Consider the following 22,528-nt stretch of genomic DNA (forward strand, 5'->3'; position numbering starts at 1 on the left):
AACTTGCAACACAATGAACCTTACAGATAGCCATGTAAGTGGTGGGCCCCTAAGGTGTCCCCATGTCATTCCCTTGGGTCCATCTTCACAGAGGTCCCGTGCTGTAAGCATGTGCTTACTTTCATCTTGTCTAGATTAGTAATTTCGATACATTTAGTTTCTGAATGTTTGAAACCGTTTCAGTCCTCATTTCTCACAAAACTGATACCCAGGTACCAGCTGCTCTTTCTCACTCTCTCTTTTCTGCACCAGTGAGTTGACCCTCATACTGCATGCTGCCCACGTAGCGCTGCCTCCTCTCACCCACTCAAAGTGCTGTCTTCCTATCACTCATCTCGTACGCTACGTGTTGTTATGGTGCCGGCTCATCAAACATGGCAAGCACAGAGCCTCTGTGACTGCTGCCGACCGATAGTTTACCAAATGAGCCAAGATTTTGGTTAGTCTGATTCATTTTCAAATTGAGTTGGTTCCATAAAGCAGTTTCAATCTAGTTTAAGCTCATATGCTATGGTAAGCTGTGGTGGGGAACTAACCTAGTTTGAGGCAGGCTGACTGCCGTTGAGTTGTTGTTTGACTCTTTCTGACTTGTTTAACTGTTGGACTTAAATCCCCACTTTTCTTAGTGAAATACTTTGCATGTCATATGATATTATTTCTCAAGGTTTTGTATCAAAGTTAGATATTCCATTATAATGACGCAAAAAATCTAAATGGCTTTTTAGGGCTTTTATAGAGCCTTGCAGAGGAGTGATACGTGAAGTGACCTTGTTGAAAGGTGCTTTACAAAAGTGATTCATTCATCCTTAAACATCGCAGTCCATATTGTCCTAGTGTTTTACTACTGAATGCAGACTGTTAGGGATGCACAACCTAAACAGGCCTTTTACAACAAATATATACATTACATAAATACAATGATGTAGAAATGACAAACACTTTTACAACATAATGCAACTAAAGACAAAGGTCAAAGTTTACAGCAAAGAGTAAATTCTAATGTAGGGTCACTTCCCATGTCTGTTGTTCCAACACCAGTGGCTTCCCGCCACCTGCATTAGTGTAATCCCACAGGGCTTTGGCCAGCCAGCACAGGGGCTTAGCCGCTTCATGCACCCACAGGCCAAGAGCAACTGGGCCAGGCAGCCGGGGTTGGGGCTGTTTCAGGTTCAGTTTGGGGAGGTTGTCGGGGTTTGGGGTTGCTAGCTGCCGCAGACCGGACGTAAATGCCATTAGACTGGCTGCAGTTCAGCAGAGTCAGCATTCTGGGTTTTTATCAATGGGGCAGACAATGCCTGCTGCTCTGTGTTTCCACAGCTCTGAAAAGCTGTTTTGGCCGACAATTTGGCAACCTGGCGCGGTGGACTTGGTCAAATTCATTCACTGATTTTTGCTTTTCATAAAGAGAGAGGGAAACTTTAGTATATAGCACCAAACCCATCTAAAAGTAGGTTTAAAAGGCTGTCATGTCTCTATGTGTGTCAGCTCTAGGCATTTTAACAATTGATCTTGATGGAAGCAAGTTAAACCAGAAGGAAGGAGTCCAGTAGGATGACTTGGGCTTCCTGTGTGGCTCTGACTTGAGTGGTAAAGATTATTTCAATGTATAAGTGACTTAATGCCAGTTATATGACATCCAGCTGTGACCTCCCCTTCTGTATGTTCTCACATCTGTTTCTTACAAAAACCTGTCTCCTTTGAAACAACGATCATACACCTCTGGTGGAACTTTTTGCTCAGAACGAGGAATGTGTTTTTTGTCCCCCCCTTGCGTGATAGAAATCTACCGGTGTGTATGGGCAGAAGACACAATAACACCAACTGAAAACCGTTTCATTGTACATGTGTGTTCCTTTATGACAGACTTCTTATTCAGCGTCTCCAGTGGCACGAGAAGAACATTACATGCGTTATAGGGACAAGATACGATGGAACAACAAACTTGAACTGAAATCAGTAGTGATGAAGCAGGTTCAGATATAGTGGAGATGACAGGTATGGCTTTAAAATAATAGACATATGAATTTAAAGTAAACTATGTATTTGATTCTCTCTGCACTCCAGTCACCTTTAAGAGAGGCTGAATACTGCCGCCCCCTGCTGGACGGACATCATTATCACGTCCCTCACCTTTTAAACTCTGAACTTCCCTGAGCTAGATGTGCACCCTAAAGAATAAAACTGGAACTACTCTACCGGTGCCTACCACCTCCGGTACGCGCGAACATTCGAAAGAAACAGTGGCATTTTGAAAAAAAAAAAACAACTGGTCTCGGCGTGAGTATCTGTCAACCTAAAATTGAGACAGGATCGCTTTAAAAGTCTGCCAACATAATGTTGCTTTAATGTCAAAGACAAGATTCATGGTTATTTGTCACATATACAGCATACAATACCATCTGCAGTGAACGCCCCCCCAAGGATTAGTTTATAGCTAGTAATACAAAGAGAAGAAGAAAATAAAGGAAAAAGGAAATCGTACCAACATATAGAGATTATGCTTACTCTCATGATACCACCATCTAAAAGGAGAACAAAATTAGGAATACTTCTGGGTGCTTGCACGTCATCATATTCTGTGATCTTTCTAGCGTTCGATTCAGGCCCAGTGGCTAGGAGGAGAGCTGTAGGTGGATGCATCCCTGGTGGTATCCTGGATCCAGAGGAAGCTGCATGTTAGAAGAAGTGCGTGGTAGCACACCTGAGACCGCTATGCCTTGCGTTGGTTTTCTGTGAGCTATGTGACCGTGATGCATAAGAGATTAAAAGATTTTGCCCCTGCTCTTTTTTTTTTCCAGCCAGGAAGACAATCGCAATTCTGAATGATGGGTCATAAAAGCTAAGAATATGAGCTGATAAGAGTCTAAAAATACATTCAAGAAGTGGATGCATTATTTGGCAGAACACGTTTGAACAGCCCTAACATACGAGCTGGTAACAGTGTTTCACCCTTCAATATCTGAGAGGAAACTTATAAGGTGGATGTCCTGTTTGGTAATAAAGAAATTGATCCACCTGTTTTTTAACCAGGAAGACGATCGCATATATCAAATTATGAATGTTAAGTCAAAACAGTTGGGAATATGAGCTTGTAAACCGTGTTTCACCAAGGGCGTGCAGAAAAGTGGTGGGGTCAGAAGGGCTCAGGTGAAAAAAGGTTTTAAAAAGTTTTAAGCCAGTCTCAACATCTGTGATTTTAGGATATGTAATGGAGGACTCATTTCAGGTCAGAGCACGTCATTGCAGCGGAAGTTAAAACTGCAGAACGATGATTGAAAAAGGGCAACACTCATGTGCGTCACAGCAAAATCCGGCGATTAGACATAATGATCTTAACATGTTCGCAAATCTTAGATAACATCTATCATCTAATAAACAACAACAGTTTCCTGCACATTTGGTTATAGTGTACCTACTGTACAGTACCAGGTGCTGGGTTAAAGTTTGGTCAGTAGCAGCCACTTTGACTTGATGCTGATGGAAAGCAAAATCACATTTGTTAGTTAATCATTTTTGGTGCAAATTATTTCACAACATTTATGACAAATTAAGCTTTTTAAATAGTGATGGGGACAAAATCTGCCCTTCCAAAAGGTGTCCCTGGAGTCATAAGGTGTCCATGCCAAGGTGAGTGCCCACCATACAAATACTAATAAAAAAGATATTCTGACATTCATGTACTTTTTTCAAAAAGATTCAACTTCTCACTCGAGCTGTTTAGAATATGTGACCATTCATCAAAAATAGCATTATATTTGAAACATACACAGCACTAGTCACAATATGTATGTTGCATTTGTTTAGAATTGAATACTATTTTTGGTATATTATTACAGAAGCTTAACAAACTGAGTCAAAAGTTTAAACTTTCAAAAATGCATATGAATATCTGAATATGTTTTAGTGTTTGGAATGTCCCTGTTAGCTTAAATGAAGGCATGGACTCCACAAGCCTACCAGCTAATGTTAATTCTATCCATCCAATGTTTTTTTTTTAATTTGTATTTTATTTTTACATATTCGTGTATACTTTTTTAACGACAAAAAAGACAATCCTGCTGTTATACTACATATATACTTTTTTCTGTGTGCTCTTTCTAACTTGCTGTGGCAGGGTTGCAGCCTGTCTGTTGCTCATGCAAATAAAGCCCCTCTGAGCTGAACTGAACGGGACTGATACAGACAGGCAGACAGATAGACAGACAGACAGACGGGAAGACAGACAGCACGGTTGGTTTCCTGCAACAGTCTGGATGGCGGACGGAGCAGAACACTGCTCACCTACCGCCGACAGAGCAGGCTAACTTTGCCTGCTGCGTTGGGACCCACGGCGGACGCGTCGCGGTGACTCGGTGTCCTGGCAGACCGACACAACTCTGCAGGTTTTCGGGTAACGCAGCGCGGTACACGGAAGATGGGACAGAGCCGAGCTTCGTTTTAAATACGCACCGAATTAGTAACTTCTAAAAATATAGACGAACACAGCGGGGAGCAGTGGAGCCGACAGAGAAGATAATTACCGCAATATAACGTTATTATTCGTCAAACGAAGCGACCGCAGGGATGATGAGAGACTCCGCTCCTCCGGTTGTGGAGCGGCCTGGGCTGGAGGACGTGGCCGAGGAGGAGGACGTGTTCGCGGCGGAGGGGAGCAAGAGCATGCCGCAGCCCGGCAGCTGTCAGGTGGGTGTGTAGACTGTGTTTACCTGCCTGCTGTCTATGACTGTGATTCCTTCTACAAACCTGAAGCCAGCGCAGTCACACTGTCCTGACATGGTGGGATCTCACCGCGACACCGAACACACATGACATGAGTGAAGTTTGTTGGGTGTCAGACTCAGACAGGTGAATGGTGTCCGATTTACCGAAACCTGTCCAACCACGTTAGTATTAAAATATAGTTACCTATTAACCCATGTTTTGGTGAATATTCCCTCATTTGATACACGGATTGTACAACATTACTGCGCCACTATGTAGATTTGGAGAAGAAACTTAAATTCAGAATTTCAATATTTACAATATTAAAGAGGTAATAATACAAACTCAGATGTATTTATTCTCTCCATAAGCGATAAACAAGCTGTCCTCAGAGGAAAATAAGGTCTCAGAATACTGTTTGTAGAAAGGTGGCAGGGTCCGCCACATATTAACAAAGTAAAACAGTATGAAATTGATGCTGGTCATCCGGGGTCAGTTTGTCTGTTCAGTTTGTTCAGTCATGATGACAAAGAGTCTGTTCAAGTTGTTTGTTTAGGCAGAAACGAAAAATCAGTTGATGAAGATCTTTCGGTTCTGATAAAAAACGGATCCTACAAAACTACGTAGTGCACCTTTAAAGACGGTACGGATCATCTGTTTTTGCCAAACTTCAGCAGGAGTATATGAGTAGGCTACTGTTCAAAGGTGCTCTCTCACTGTTTGTGTGTTCGCCCTCTTATCCAAAGTGAAAAGGTGAGGATCAGCACCGCCGCTGTGATCAGTGTGTGTTAAGCCGTTTTTAAGCACTATAACTCTACTGAATAAACAATACCAGCCTTACTGTAGCAGCTGGTAATAATACAGTGTTCTTACTGTATCATCTGTTATCCAAGAGTTGTATCCCTCGTCTATTGTCACAACATGCCGCACTGGTAGGCGGTGTATGGTGTATTCAAGCACGAGCTAGCAATAAAATATCTGTTAGATCTGCACTGACAGCTGCCACTGGTAGGTGAGTATCTGTCCAGCGTTCTTTGGAAAACGTTGCATTAATACGTTTGTTTTTCTTTTAGGTAACAGGAGGGAAGGACGTGGAGGGGCCAGAGAAGGCGAGGGGCCAGCTCTCAGTGTCACAGATGGAGGCAGACTTTGTCCAGCTGACCTTCAGGAAGCAGGTGTCTTACAGGTAGGAAGCACTCCAGACTAATCTAAACAGAAAACACGGAATGTAGCCCGCTTCCTGCTAACCTGTTTTACCTGAATGTTAAACTGCAGCTTGTTCTTGCCTTTCTGTTTGTGTTACTTTGTCTCACATGACACTGTCCACGTGTGTGTGTGTGTGTGTGTGTGTGTGTGTGTTCTTGTGGAACAAGTAACAGTCAAAGATGCCATAACAAGTTTGTGTATTTGGCCTGTTATCCACTGCGGAAACATTGACTTAAGTTCCATCACTGAGACCAGGTGTTAAATCTCATTTAAGCGCTTTATACAGTGGGGCAAAAAAGTATTTAGTCTGCCACCAATTGTGCAAGTTCTCCCACTTAAAAAGATGAGAGAGGCCTGTAATTTTCATCATAGGTACACTTCAACTATGAGAGACAGAATGGGGGGAAAGAATCCAGGAAATCACATTGTAGGATTTTTAATGAATTAATTGGTAAATTCCTCAGTAAAATAAGTATTTGGTCACCTACAAACAAGCAAGATTTCTGGCTCTCACAGACCTGTAACTTCTTTAAGAGGCTCCTCTGTCCTCCACTCGTTACCTGTATTAATGGCACCTGTTTGAACTCGTTATCAGTATAAAACACACCTGTCCACAACCTCAAACAGTCACACTCCAAACTCCACTATGGCCAAGACCAGAGAGCTGTCAAAGGACACCAGAAACACAATTGTAGACCTGCACCAGGCTGGGAAGACTGAATCTGCAATAGGTAAGCAGCTTGGTGTGAAGAAATCAACTGTGGGAGCAATTATTAGAAAATGGAAGACATACAAGACCACTGATAATCTCCCTCGATCTGGGGCTCCACACAAGATCTCACCCCGTGGGGTCAAAATGATCACAAGAACGGTGAGCAAAAATCCCAGATGCTGAGTTGCATCCAAAGAACACCATACCTACTGTGAAGCATGGGGGTGGAAACATCATGCTTTGGGGCTGTTTTTCTGCAAAGGGACCAGGACGACTGATCCGTGTAAAGGAAAGAATGAATGGGGCCATGTATCGTGAGATTTTGAGTGAAAACCTCCTTCCATCAGCAAGGGCATTGAAGATGAAACGTGGCTGGGTCTCCAGATCTCAACCCCATAGAAAATCTTTGGAGGGAATTGGAAGTCCGTGTTGCCCAGCGACAGCCCCAAAACATCACTGCTCTACAGGAGATCTGCATGGAGGAATGGGCCAAAATACCAGCAACAGTGTGTGAAAACCTTGTGAAGACTTACAGAAAACGTTTGACCTCTGTCATTGCCAACAAAGGGTATATAACAAAGTATTGAGATGAACTTTTTTTATTGACCAAATACTTATTTTCCACCATAATTTGCAAATAAATTCTTTGAAAATCAGACAATGTGATTTTCTGTTTTTTTTTTTTTTTTTCTCTCGTTCTGTCTCTCATAGTTGAGGTATACCTATGATGAAAATTACAGGCCTCTCTCATCTTTTTAAGTGGGAGAACTTGCACAATTGGTGGCTGACTAAATACTTTTGCCCCTCTATCTATATATATATATATATATATATATATATATATATATATATATATACACATACATACATATATACATATATATATACATACACTACTCACAAAAAGTTAGGGATATCTGGCTTTCGGGTGAAATTTATGGTGGTGTCAGTGGTATTATATCATGAAAGTAGGGCATTTAAGTAGAAACATACAATGGTGATTTCCTCATGTCAAACCATTTATTGAAACTAAAGCCAACAACAGTGGTGGGTATACCACAACAAAAAATGTCAATGTCTCAATAACTTGTCATGTGTCCTTGAGCATCAATTACAGCTATACAACGACGTCTCATGCTGTCCACAAGTCGAGTTATTCGCCGTCAGCCGGGGAGCTCCTAGCCGCAACCGGGGGGCGGCGGACGGACGGACGGACGGACACTCGACACTGTCACGCGCGGAGTATAGCGGCGCTGACCGAGCGGTAGAGCGGCGCAGCGCCGCTGTTCCGCGGTCTGGGGAAACCCTGGATTCTGGTAACACTATCGAACTCTAACATCCTACCTGAAGGTTCAAGGTTTTATTTAATCGTCATTCTCATCAGTTTGATGTACAACAAAGTATAAGTTGTAGCACTTTTATGCTGCAAAGCAAAAAGAAATGATGTTGAGGATGAGCTCAGGAGTCTCAAAGCCTGAGGAAAGACACTGCTTCATAGCCTGGTGGCAGAGGAAACTTCTGTACATTTTGCCAGGTTGCAGCAGGTTGCAGCAGGTTGCACCGACCCTCACTGATGCTCTGTAGATGGTACCAGTGATGCTCTGGATGCTTGTAATCACCTGCTGTAGAGTCTTCCTGTCCTGGGCCATGCACACACCATGCTAGCATGTGATGTCAGAATGCTGTCTATTGCTCCTCTGTAAAAGTTGAGAGCTTGGCACCTGAATGGAGCCGGTCTTGTTGATCTTTATCCGTCCATTCATCGACCTGCTGGGACCCAAAGTAGAATTGATGCGTACACATATGTCTGTTTTGATAAGAGTGTTATAAGCTCAGTAGTCTTTTAATTTTCTGATGTTAGATGAAGATGATTCAGATAGCCCTTAAAGGTAATGTGAAAGCAACAAAAAAACAAAACAAAACGAAACAAAATCTTTGCTCTCCAGCTCGCTGCACACAAGAGAGGCACACACCTGCATTTATGGGGCGATCTTCCAGCGACCTAACATCACCATTAAGGTGGATTTAATAAGGAATAAGACATTTGATATGATAAATCACTTATATAAGTATGTTGGCGAGCTTTGCAAATGCAGTGGTTAAGTTCTAGTTCTGAAATTCATTTAGTAAAGTTAATAACTGTTTTTTTAAAAGCTGACAGAAATAGCCAAACTGGAAGCCACAGTCTATATAGGCCCTCTGTGGTTACATTTACATTGAGGGCATTTAGCAGATGCTTTTGTCCAAAGCAACTTACAGTAATTCATACATACATGCAATGATGGCAGTGGCTGCCTTGCAAGGTGCCAACCAGCACATCAGGGGCAGTTTGGGGTTCAGTATCTTGCCCGAGGACACTTGGACATGCAAACCAGGGGAATCGAACCAATAACATCGCCTGTTTGGAACTACCTGTTGTATAATTAGTGTTGATGCGTTCACAAATAGCACAGTCCTCTATCTAGTGAAAAAAACTGCCGTCAGCCTGTCAGCTGGTCTTGTAGCCAGCGTTCTAGGCGATGGTGTACCCTCGAGGCTTGTTTGTTTTTCCTTCACAATTTTAAGCGTTTCGAGAATATTGAGACCGCTGCCTCTGTCAAATGTCATGCTGCCTCCAGCGTGAAATTTGAAATCCTCCGTAAAACTGTGACAGGTGTCTTCACAGAAACGAGCACTGCACTTTGAGGTTTTTGCTGTTATTTGTAGCCGCAGTTATGGCATTATGTTGAAAACTGCCAAGGAGGAAGGAAGAAGCTGCAATTTTCCTGTCGTCTGTTTTTACCCACAGCAGCAAAGGCTCATGTGACACCCGGATATATAGTGGCTGTTCAAACAGGTGATTATTGTTTAGATTTGAACCAAGTAAGTCAAGTTTCTGTAGGTTTTTCTTGATTTAATGATACTCTTAAATTTCAAATTAAAATTCCGTCTAAATAATGTCACATCCCTTCAGTGTAATGTATTCAGGAGAGCAGATATGAGTGTATTAATGCGGAGCTGAAGTTTATGTGATTTAACTTCACTTTTCATTCATTGAACTGAGGGCTATGGATTTCGCCTATACTGTGAGGATAATAAAAATAGCAAGATGAAGGCTTCATTGTCTGAGCCAGTGCTGTCAACGTTTTATTCAGCTCACATGTCAGCTTTTCACAATAGGAGTCCTGGATATACCAGTATACACTGTGTTTATGCTTTTCCTGGGGGAACTTAAATTCCCCTCATCACACTAACGGGCCACCCAGTAGAATAGCTCACATTAATCGATTTGATTTGAAACAACTTTGCTGTTCAGCTGTTAATCAACATGCACGCTTGTTTTGTTGTATTAAGTTTAACTTTGAACAAGGTACCTTTATTTTTTCATAAATGCTTTAACATGATAATGATCGTCTCCGGTAATTATTATTAGAGCTACTGAAATACATTCCGTGAAAAAAAAGGGTTTGCCTGAGCCAGTTGAAAGCACAGCACACATGCATGTGGGTGCAGGATGGGACCACCCCCGCTTCAATTTGAGCCAGGAAAAACCCTGAACCAGGTTTTTAGTCATCGCACTATTGGATGGTAAGTTTCATGTAGGCGTGGGAAAAGTATTGACATCTTTATCTTGATATAAGACTTTCTATGGTCTTTGATTTTGGACATCGTTGCATTGTAACCTTGCACCTTTTCTGAACTCACCTGTCTGCTCTACTTGTTCTAGTGCTTAACTTTACCCACTTAGTCATTATGTCCACATTACTGATGATTACAAGTGCCACTTGTCAATATTGTCCTAGTCCTAGAATTTATGTGATGCTTTTGAGGCAATTTCAGAGAATAGAGATGTTTATAGTGTGTTACAGTGAAGCCTAAAAATATTGCAAACATTATTTTAAAGCCATATCGCCCGCCCTTTTTTAGAATAAAGTATTTTACGACGAGTTAACAAGGCAGTTGCGCTTGTTTAATTTGAGTAAAAGAGAGACACATTCATTCGGAGGGTTGTTGATTTTGTGAGTTTACTTTGCTAAGCTTGCACTGCTACATACATACAGCTGAGACTATGGTATATTGAGACAGGGTGCACAGGAGCTAGGTGGGCAGCATACATCCATGTTGATAATGTTTGTTCATTTTTTTGAATATTTTAAAGCTAAAATTCTGCCCATATCGTACACATTGCGCCTTTTGTTGAGATATCTTCCTTCCATATCTAAGTTTGGTCGTGTTGTTGTTTTCTTGTTTTTAAAACCCCAACATTTCATTAACCAGCAATAGTAGAATGTAGTCTAAAATAGACTTTATTTAGGATAAACAGTCAGTTAGGACACTTGCACATGTCACCCCACTGTATTGTCAATATGAACAGTGTCGCACTTGCTCTCTCCGTGAATGAAATATTGGCCTGTCTGTTGCCATAGAAACTGTTGGCGTGTGATGTGATTGTAGTCCCTCCTCCTACGTAAACAGGATGCTCACTTAGCAGCTGCCCTCTCGCTGATCCTGGGCCGACCTGCCGAGCAAAGTTTGACCTGCTGCCTCTCTGGTGTTTTCCATGTTTCATGTTGGCATGGACATCCAAACCTACACGGATGATCCACGTAGCCGTCCAGCACGCACGAATCCCAAAGAGAAATAAGTTACAGCAGTTTTGATTAAATTCATAAGCTGTGTAATATTAACCTGTTACATAATATATGCAACTAACCCCCCCAGGTCACAGACACAGAGATGTGGACATCTTGTGCTCAGTAGTTATGTTCTGAAATGAAGCATATTTAAATGTTCATAATGTATCTTTAGATGTCTGGAGAGGATCTTTAGACTTTGGTTTCTCTCTCTGGCATCATTTTTAAAGGTTATCTCTTGAGAAGAAAAAGAAAAAACCTTACAATACAGAAAATAGTGAACAGTTTAAAATATGAAAATCTATTAATACATGATACAGGTGCCATGAAAATTGTTTTCTTGTGTCTGATTTGGGGATAAAGTCTGGTTGCAGTGTAGAATATAACAATAAAAGACCTGCTGTAAGGGAAGAGTATTTGTGAAAAGCCTGTCCTAACCAGATGTCATCATTAATAAAGTGGATGAAAATTCCCTCGCCCTGTTTCAGACGCTTAATTCTTGTTTTCTCTCTCAAATGCCACCGGATGTTTTCTGTTACTGAGTTGGAGGTCAGAAAGTGAGACAGAGTGGAGGCGTTCATCAGCCAGCTTCTTATGTCACCGCCAGCACGACACATAATCTCACCATTATTTAGTATAATCAGTAATCCAGATGGGATTGTGTGCGCGTGCGTTGGTGGCGGGGGTGGGGCGGGCTGCCATGGCTGTCAATTCCCCCTGACTCACCAGAGGAGTTGTGTAATGATCAGCTGCATCTGTGGCACTGCAGCATGGTTTGTATGTGTGTGTGTGTGTGTGTGTGTGTGTGTATGTGTGTGTGTGTGTACTTCATCTTGTGTTACCTGCCTTTTCTTAGACGAGGTGATATATAATCATCATGAAGTCAGAAAATGTCGAAAAAAAAAGAAAGACAGCTGGTAAAAATCACAGTTTCAGACGTGTGGCGGGGCTCGTGCCCACGTGGACTAGCTTTACGTGACTAGAGTAGGGATGTTGTTTGCACAAAATATAATCACGGTCACCACGGCATCTTGTGTTTGTAATCACAAGTTGACATTGGTTATCAGTGACAATAAAGCCTGCTGATGGAACACAGACCTGCTGTCTTCAGACGGCTGTAAAGAGCGTTCATTAGCTGGAAAGCAAAGACTTCATACACGTTGTGCTCTTGCGGCTGACAGATGCTGATAATAATCAGACATTAAACACTGCCTTCCTGGCAATAATAATCCTACTTGGACTATAATTGTGTTTATCCTGTATAATTAGATATGTATTCTGTCTGATGGATGTAATGGAAATAAAACAAGACTTTAAGACTTTTGCTGGACTGTTAGTACAAAATTGTGTTTTGTGTGCACAAGAAATGCTGTAAAATCTAATCTTCAGGATTGAATTAGGACACTAATGTTCCCAGGAGATGAACCCTTTCAGTATTGGCCACTGTGTGAGCTTTCCTCTAACAGCATTATTTGCCTGAGTGTGTCATCTTGGAACACAAGCTATCTTATAACCCGAGGCTGCGTCCACACACAAAACAGCTCTGCATAAAAAACAACATAAAATCCTTATTTATTTCAAAAAGACCCCTGTGGGAGCTGAGTGTATGTGGAGGGCTCTGGCAGGAGGACACAATATGCAGGGTTGGCCAGCAAAGAGATTCAACCTGTGTTGACCTGATGGCTAGGAAAACCTGTTGAGGACAGTCATGGTCCACAGAGAAGGAGCCCTGTTTATTCAAGTGCCCTCATTTTCTTTCCTCTAGTGTCACCGTCAGAATAAACGTTGCATTTTAGATGCTGGTAAGACAAGTGTCTCTGTTCGACTGTGGGTTTTAAATGAACTTTTCAGGCCAGGCCTTTAGCCTGATCTTATCATCGTTTGCATTGCTTGTGTTTGCAAACTGGTGCTTCAGTTTCTGTGGTGGTTATACTTCAGCCTCAGGCAAGACTGATAATAATACCGATGATCATGATTGACAAATGTTGAGGCATCCACTTGACCAGCTGACGGAGTGGGAGGGAAAGAACAATTCACTTCTCGCCTCAAGCTGAAGTTTGCATAATGCAGGACAACAGTACACCAGATGGAAGCTATCACAGATGGCAAAGATACAAAGCAAAAAAGGCCAGGCAGACACGCGCCCTGAGCTCCTTCTGTGCATAGAACTTGGTGTAGTTTTCAGTTTGGATGCTGTTGGCGGTTACCTATGATGATAATGTTGCTGCTGACTGGGGCGGGGCCCAACGCTCTGATGAGGAGGCTGACCACTGCCTTTGCAAACCAAATCCTTCCAATCTTCATTCATAGTTATGATAGTAGACCACAAAATTCAAAATGCTACTCAGCCTGTAGAGCCAGATTTTAGATGCTTAAACATAAAATAAAACCAGAAGAGGTAATACGGCCGTGTCTCAGGAGGCAGAGCAGTCGCCCACCAATTGGAAGGTTGGTGGCTTGATTCCTGGCCCCTGCATGTCAAAGTATCCATGAGCAATATACTGAATACCCAAATTACTCCCGGTGGCTCTTCCATTGGTGTATTTGTGCTTATGTTATCGCTCCTGATTAGCAGGTGGAACCTTGCTAGTAGCCTCTGTCACCGGTGTTTGGATGTGTGTGTGTGTGTGAAAGGGTGAATGCTGAACATTTAACATCTGGTCTCATGTCTGATTCAGCAGCCTTTATGTTCATCTTCGTAAAAGTCAATAGAGTCCAGGATTTGGAAAGGAAAAAGATAGCTTGGATTATGATATTATATATAATATCTCCGGTTCTGCTGTATTAATTTAAATCCATTGTTATTTTTAACTGCCCTTAATGAGTCCGACTGTGTTATAGGGGTACAATGCTAGACCAGTGGTCTGATCATTTTTAGACCTGGCGTCCACATTACCCACATTGCAACTGAGATACTAAGTGACATGACCAGAGGCATTTTAACAGATTACATTCATCTGGTGACATCCTCGAGAGTCACAAAGACCTGTAAACACACTTTAATATGTAAAAATGGTGGAGTTACCCTTTAAAATGTACCAAATCCCATTACTGAGTATCGTGTTCTATCTAGGGTAGTGGCTTTCCGTCCATAGTTGTACCGGCTGCAGATAGGTTTGAAAAGCCTGGATTGCTTTATCATGCTGCTATGAGCTTGACATCAGTATATTTTACTGAAAAATGGCTGGTGTGACATTTTCATAAACCAAAGCCTAATGATTTGCTCTGTTAAAAGTTAAAACATTACAAGTGATCGCATCATCGCTATCGCATCATCCATCAGCCACTGGACTCGTACAGGTGACGCATCCTTGTTCTCCATCCCTGCCACAGGATAGTTGCTCCAGCTAGCAGTCAACAGACACAAAACTCCCAGATAGCATTAGCTGTCAGTCTGCGGGGGTCAGATACAGCAAGTAGGTCAATCAATGACACTGATCGCTGCTGTCCTCCCACAGGGGAGAGGAAATGGAGTCACCTACAACTATACCCTGCAGTAATTGTAAATCTGTCCCTCACTTCTTTGCTCTTTTTGCAATGCTTTCGTAAACAAAAGAAATCGGCGATGCCCCAATTCATTTTGCAATGATGCAATCAGAGTTTTGTACAATGTAAAAACTCCTCCAAATTTCATCTCACAAATGTAGCTGGCACTGACGTGGGTACAGGAGGCCTCTGCAGATGGCACCGATTCAGTCATCAGACAGATGGTGCCGATTTGTACTGGTGATTCATCAACTTGCGCATCAGTGTGAATATGACATCAACATGGCGTGACACTGCAGTTATCGGGGCGCAGTGTCGCGTGGATCGAACCGCCACCTCTGCGACCGGCCTGGCGAGTGGACAACCAGATTCCAAACGCACCCACGATCTCGAGAAAGATTCTTTCGTAAATGCTTTGCTGTGGTATCATGAGGTTATTAGTTTGATCAGCCCACTACTTCACGTTTGAATGGAATGTTTTTTGTCAGCTGGGTGTGGCCATGTTACCCATTCAGCTTTAATGTGGGAGACTGGAGTTTGTGTCCCCCATCACAGGCCTTCCAGTTGTTTGCTCTTCTATAGCAATACCTTGTTAAAGAAAATGCCCCAATGAGTCCTATAATGACAATCAGCGAGGCAGAGTTAAAGAAATCGACAGGAAGAAAGGTAGAAAACTGGTCCAAACAAGAGGCTATCAAAAACTCCCACAAAGGGAATGCTAGAAAGCTATGACGCAGGAACAAGCCAAACTGGCAAGAAAGAGAGGGGACACTGAGACTACATTACATGCTCTGGGGGATCGGAGACAATAAGACACAGGTGCAACACGTTAGGGAAGGGCAGGTAATCACACGGACGGGAAGAGAGGTCAGTATCAACGTGAAACAGGAAGTTTCAGACAAAGCATCATGAGGAGAGGAAAGAAGGAAGCGTAACTAATGGGACGAGAAGTGTCGGAATTGTAATATGACAGTGAAACTAGAGAACATAAATGGCAAGTATGTAATCATATTAAATAATAAATCGGAAAACAATGAGGAAACCAGTCATAGAATGTGGCGCCCATAACTATGCAAAGCATACCTCCTGAGACTGGCGATAGAAACTTGTTGATTCTTTTCTTTTCTTTATTATTCTGAGGTAAATACTGACTGCGCTGTGTAATGGCTGTAGAGAAGTGACACCATCCGCATACAGATTGGTTCCCTTATAAACCTTGATTTCACTATGCTCTTCAGTCAGGATCCATTTTTCTCAAGCACCCCAAACGACGCGGGCCTTTTCAAGCCAAGGACAAAATCATAGGCTCATTTCTAGCTGGTGTGAAGAGATGGTCGTTCAGACATCTTCAAATGCTGTCTTATTCCTGCGCATATATTCAAGTTGTCAGTAGCGATGAGGCAAGGTGTGTATTGTGAAGGAGACAGGGACAAGTCAGATTACATTTTTTTGTTGTTAGGGCCATGCAATTTCAATCACCTAACTGATGAATATGTAGTGTGACAAGGATGCCAAGCTATTGAAGCTGTGGTTTGGAGAGCTGGGGTGGAACTGTTGACAGGGATAGTTTTCAGGCTGGTTGGTTAAATGGGAAGAAATTGCTTTTGAATCGAACAGTTTTGAACTGAAAGAATGTAAGAGACACTAGATCAGTGTTTCTGCACCAGTTAGCCGCAACATTAAAATCCCAGACAGTTGAAGTGAATAACATTGATGGTCTTGTTACATTGCGTTGCTCTGCTGGGAAACAGGTTCCCGGCATTCATGTAGAAACCACTTGACTCGCACCACCCACCTAAATCCCGCTGTAGATCATGCACACCCCCTCCACCCATGGGATAGCCACGCAATGGACTTGTTTCAGGATGTCCCACTTGATCAGATTGGGATCTGGCTTTTTTTGTATTCCATGTTAGAGGGAGACATTTTAGAATTGTTCAGAGTTTGTCGACAACACTGATTGAGGATAAGTAGCAATCAAAGGGCTGAATCTGTCAACTGCTGTATTGGAGAGGACAGTATTATAGATTCCAGTCAATGAACAAAGGCCTTTAAGAATATTTTTATTTCAATGGATGAAAGTGATCCTGGAGAGAAGAATAATTATGTCTTTTTCCTTCTTGAGGATCCGAGAGATGGAGGTCTGTATGAGAGCAGGTTGTAGAGAGGGGCTGTTTAAACATCTCTAACAGTAGTGAAGCCAGTTGGATTTTTATAGAATTTCCGAGGGAGTCCAATTGGCCCAATGTTTTTCAAATGTTCATTTACATGAAATAAGTATCCATCGTCCCAATAACCGTAATCTGGTTTGAAGACTGAAAGAGAGAGAAGGGCTTACCTCTGTGGACACTTTTTTCTGCAACTCATTAGGAAAATTGTTTGCTTTGGGGTCAGGTTTAGGATTAATGTTAGAATTTATAATCAGAGTACTTCGTTAGAGAAATACAGAGAAAAATAGGTCAGCGGTGGGTGTTGGGAAGTTAAAAGGATCTCTCTGAATAGTGTGTCATGCTGTCGAGCGGCATTTTATTTGTCATGGAAATAGTGAGTGGGCGACGGATAATAGGGGAAAGCTATAACAGAAAGGAGAGAGCAGCAGATGTGTGCGTCTGTGCTTCTGTGCATATGCATTTGTCAGTCAGGAGGACTGAAATGACAATCTCAACAACAGCCTTCCTTTCATTCTGTGCTTCTTTTATTCCTCTCCTACTCACAGCGTATGGATGTTTTGTTACGCATCCGTGCGGGCGATAGCCGTGGCTGGAGGCGTAATATTTTCAGCTTGTCCAGCGTCCAACCTGTATACATATGCACATTCGTCTGACCCATTTCTGCCAGCGCATTATCTTAAGAACGCCTTGAGGGAGCTTCTTAAATTTTGGCACTAACTTCGACTTGGGCACAAAAATGAAGGTATCAGTGGGCGAAGGTCAAAGGTCATGGTCACTTAACCTCACAAATCCTGTTTTTGCCTATTACTCAAGAAATTATACCTCAGATGATAATGTGGGATAAAAAAGTGAGGGTAACAAGAGGTCACACTAATCTTGGTTGCCCTACCTATCCAACATATTCCCTCTGCCCTGCCGTCACCTCATTCCACTCAACTGAAGTTCCTGACCTTTTCCCATCTGCACCTCATTCCCTCCTCAAAGTTGCCATGTGCCTAAAAGAACAAAAAAACAATCAGTCTTAAAATCAAAAAACGAATGGTCAGATTGATCTGTAAAGAAAAACCCCAAAACAATGTAATGTACCCGGTGCTGGTTTTCTGTGTTGATTATGAGAGCAACGAGCAGCGAGCTATCAGCCTGTTCCAAGCAGGCACGCTTGGAACAGGCGCCGCACTAATACAAAATAAAAAGGGAGGTGTGATGCGTGTTCTCCCTCTTCTTCCCCTCTCTCTCTTCCTCCCTCTGTCTCTGTTGTTTCATTTCTCTCACCCCTACCCAGTCTCATAATTCTGGCTCTGTTTTTGGGCCTCTCATTTGTGTTTGTGTGCGTTCAGCTTACCCTGCGGTGCCATCTTGCATGCTCCCGGACTGCCCTACATGATTTTACTTCTTCTTTTTTTTTTTACAACTTCTACTGCTACAGTTTGTAGGTCCGTCGTTACTATAACCATGAAGTTCCCCCTAATCTATTATTAAGCTTTAACAAACAATAAAGCACAGTGAGAAAACAATAAATTGTAATTTGCAAAGGTCTATTCCACTGTCTATCCAGTCCCTATCTGAGCCATCAGCGAATGTGCAGATTGATGCACAAATAAAGACACTTCTGATCCCAAATGTTACTGTTGTATTGTTGATTTTCATATTGAACGATCGATATCCAAACTCAGTAATTCTGTGAAAAATCTTTTGCTTAATTATCAACAGGGACACAGTGGAAAGTATCTTCCCTATCACCAGGATCTGCAAATGATACCCAGTCGTTAGGAATTACTTCTCCTTCCGCCTGTCATAGTCGCATGGGAACTACGCCTCTCAGAGTTGATGTAGATAACGGCTCATGTGGAGCTTTTTCAGTTCTCGGAACAGCAGAAATACTGATGGTGATGTGTGTGTGTGTGACAGATTGGATGTCTTTGTGTTTCACTTGTATTCCCTCATTTGGTCTCGTGCACCAATTTAAACCCCACCATAACGATATGCCTCACTTCCTGGTTTGTTAACTATTACTTTTTCATCTGTCTATCGGTTGAAGTTCACTACATTACCTCACACCAACGGGGCACACTGCAGCACAACCTTGCTGCTGATTGCTGCAGCACCTTAATAGGCCCGGACGATTGGCGTTCTCCTTTGTCTATCAGGGCACACAAGAGAGTTCCCACGAGAACAGTGTCAGGTATTTATCTGGGGCACAGTAATGCACAGGTACAAGCAGATACCTACTAATCTGTGAACAGATCTTTGTTATACACGCACCATATTACAGTCCTTGCGTTATTTTTTACATAACCACATATACATTACCTTATAGCTATGCAGCTAGCTTTTGTCAGCAAAATCACCAAAAATTAGAAGTTCCTTGAAGCCTTGAAGCTAACATATGTCTTCACCTCCCTAGATGAAGGAATATTAGAGAGATTCCATACTGCCACTGGATACTGAATCATGACACAAACTGAACCGCTCATAGATTGTCTGGTTGTCTGTTAGACAGCACCCTCATGTGGGCATTTACAGCAGCATGTTAAAAAAAGGGTGAGTGACTCTGAAGCACAGTGAGTGTTGAGTGTGGGTGTGAGTCTATTTGTGTTTGTGTGGGTGTGTTTCAGTCTGTCAGTCTCACTGTTTTCTCCTTTAAATGCATGCAGTTCAGCTCACATTGAACCACAGTGTTTATTCGGATCAGCACTCCATTTTATGATTTATGGCTAAGTTGAAACTTTGGAACTGTTCTGTTCAAGAGTATTGTTTCAGTTCCAAATACAAATGTTTCAGATACACACACGTGCACACACACACGCACACACCTGTCCTCAAGGTGATCATCTTTTCATTTGTTTCTGTAATGACATGTCATTCTAATTTGTCTTTACACACTTGGGCCGATTCAGGAGTTGGATTGGTTTCATACTGGCCACACTGGGAACATAATGCAAATGGCGAAACAAAACTAGATCAAGGCAAGCGGTCGAAAGCGAGCAGCAGTTAGTCAGTGAGAGAATTTCAGTCAGGCATGTGACAGGGCAGCTAACAGTGAGGCCCTGATTGTTGTCATTATCTACTTCCTGGTTTGAGCCGGGCGGGTAGTAGAGGATCAGTGTTTACTGGAGTGTGTGTGAGTGTGTAGCAGTGTGCGACTCAGTCGTGTGTGTGCGTGTGGGTCAATGTGCCGCTCACAGAGAGTGTAATTAAAGTCGGCAGGACACCGAAGACGAGGAGTGGCAGGAGGAGGAAGAGGAGGAGGAGGAGGAGGAGGAAACCGACTAAACTTGGTGAAGAAGGGACAAGAAGGAGAGGAGAGAGGAGGAAGAACAAACAAGTGAGAAGCTGAAGAACAAACAGACAAGAGGGAACAGTGGCTGAGTGTGACAGGAACTGGACTACTACTGCACTGAAACTGATACTACTGCTTCTGACAGCACTACTACTGAGTGGGAGCCGTGGAGGGAATGCTGAGAGGGATTATCTCTCCCTAAGGACCCAACACTAATCTCTCACTGCACACACACACACACACACACACACACACACACACACACACACACACACACGCACACACGCACCTGTGTGTCTTGTAAAAGACCTTTGGCATGTGGATTATTGACTTTGTAGTGTCTGCAGAGTAGCCATGTTTGAAGTCCCGGTGCAGTTTCCTGTGTAGTAATAATTAGTCGTAGTAATACACTGAGCGTAATACTCTTAATACTCAAGTACATTCATAAAACTACTTTGTTCAAACACAATGTTTCAAACAGGCCTATAGTTTGATGAACAGTTCACTGCTTTAACCATACTACTAAAAGCTGTAGTGCTGTTGTAGCTGTACCTGCTGCAGAAATCACTTCATTTAGCAGTTTCACTATAACACTTTAAATGTAGTACTTTGAGTACAGTACATTTGGAAGTTTGGGTCCTTGGGGTCTAGCTGTTGGACACTGTTTGAGTATATCTTTAAGAGCCTTGTCCAGTATCTGACCAGAGTAGGTAAGAATCACATGATCACATTTTTAAGGTAGATACCATTCTAGGCTTGTCAGTTTCATAGACTACATTTTGGAGGATTTGAACTGCTCCTCTACATGGCATTCTTTTGAACACCTTGGGAGGATATTTGGAGTACGCAAAGGAACGTTTGAGTCCTCCTCTGGGTACTATACAGGACTTCGCTTATATAAGGACTTTTTCTTTGGAGGATTATTGCAAATTCTGCAACAACTACCCAGAATTCCATGAGTTGCAGCCTTTCCTGCCAAAATGTGACAAGACATGACACCACAGGAACTGAAGAAATGTATGTCATGGATCCTGACCAGGGAACAGATACTGACCTGGAACATGGGGCTGGACTTGAGGCCTTCGGTGGTGCACCTGAAGAACAACGGGGAGAAACAGGAAGAGGAGGAGAAGAAGAAGAAGAAGATGAGGAAGAAGAAGAGGGGTTACTAAATGTAGAAGCAGATTATGAAGAATTCAGCTCTGCGTCTTCCTCCTCTAACTCCTCTCTGCCATCCTCCTCCGCTCGTCCTCCGGTCTCCTCCACAGCCCACCCAATCTGCGTGGAGGAAGATAAGGAGACGCTTAGCGGCTGCTCCAAGTCTTTCACCGGACTCAAGCTCTTCAACAGGAGGTAAGACTGAATGAGTGCAAACAAGATCCAGAATATTAAATAGTTTAAAGATCGTGGGTAAGTGGTGGTGGTCACCAGCAGGTGGAGCCGTCGGCTGAGAATGAGTCTCCTGCCCTTACCAGTGAACAGATGTGGAGTGCTTGGAAGTCATACAAAGGCTGGTCACCAAGCCTGATCTGTACACACACACACACACACACACACACACACCCTCGGACTCACTCCTGTAGATCCTCTGACACACATAGGGCCTTTGATATTTCTACTGAAACATATACTCATGTATGTAATGTCACACACCCCTAGAGGCATTGCAAAACATACATTTGTATGGCTGTCTTCTTGTAGTCACATGACCTGTCAGCTGACCCCTCTGTACGGGTATGTGCACGGTGTGTCTCTGCACTTGGTTTATGTGCACAGAAGGGCTTGGGCCCAGACTGTCTCAGATGGAGGTAATACATGTCCATGGGCGCATTATGTGGAGTGCACAATCTGCCTTTGTATACATGTGTTTTGGTACATGACATAACACAGCCATATGATAATTCACATGTTTGGAAGAGCACTCGGGTATTTCCAGCTGTGCTATTTCCTGCCGTGCCGGTGACTTGACGCAGGATCCAGATTATATTTATGTGTGTGTTTGTGTGTGAATATGTGTATGTGTGTGTAACCTTGCCTGTGGGTCAATAGTCATCATGTGGATGGGAGACATGATTCCCACGGCAGCGGGGTCGCAGTTGTCATGCCAACCGTAACAACAGCAACAGTTGTGCTTCCAGCTCTGACAGACACATTAAACCACACCACTGTCAGCGTGGTCACTTGTGGCTAATTCGGCTGGTCTTATCTGTGCTAGCTGGTGTCAAAGTAAAGGGAGCCAATCGGCTATCTTGACAACAAATCAGTGCTACTTTTCAAAATGTCGTTCTGTGGTGTTTCTGTCCATCTTCGAGTGTGAAGACCACAAAGTCAGAGGAGCATGTTGACTGGTTAGCACAAG

The 22,528-nt window shown here is 42.8% G+C and overlaps 1 protein-coding gene across 2 annotated transcripts in view; it reads left to right on the forward strand.

The window, feature by feature from the left end:
* The first annotated feature begins 4,136 nt into the window (after positions 1-4,136).
* The window catches only part of dgkza (diacylglycerol kinase, zeta a), a 109,213-nt gene continuing 90,821 nt past the window's right edge, over positions 4,137-22,528 (forward strand). The window contains exons 1-2 of one of the 2 annotated variants that reach the window (XM_030409609.1): positions 4,137-4,683; positions 5,775-5,887. In XM_030409609.1, coding sequence (XP_030265469.1) covers positions 4,564-4,683; positions 5,775-5,887 — 233 coding nt within the window. In that variant the 5' untranslated portion in view covers positions 4,137-4,563. Of the gene's footprint in view, positions 4,684-5,774; positions 5,888-19,952; positions 21,523-22,528 lie in introns of those variants that run through there. The other variant, XM_030409608.1, reaches the window with a different exon arrangement.

The sequence above is a fragment of the Sparus aurata genome, chromosome 24, assembly GCF_900880675.1.
Source record: "Sparus aurata chromosome 24, fSpaAur1.1, whole genome shotgun sequence".
Classification (NCBI taxonomy): Eukaryota; Metazoa; Chordata; class Actinopteri; order Spariformes; family Sparidae; genus Sparus; species Sparus aurata.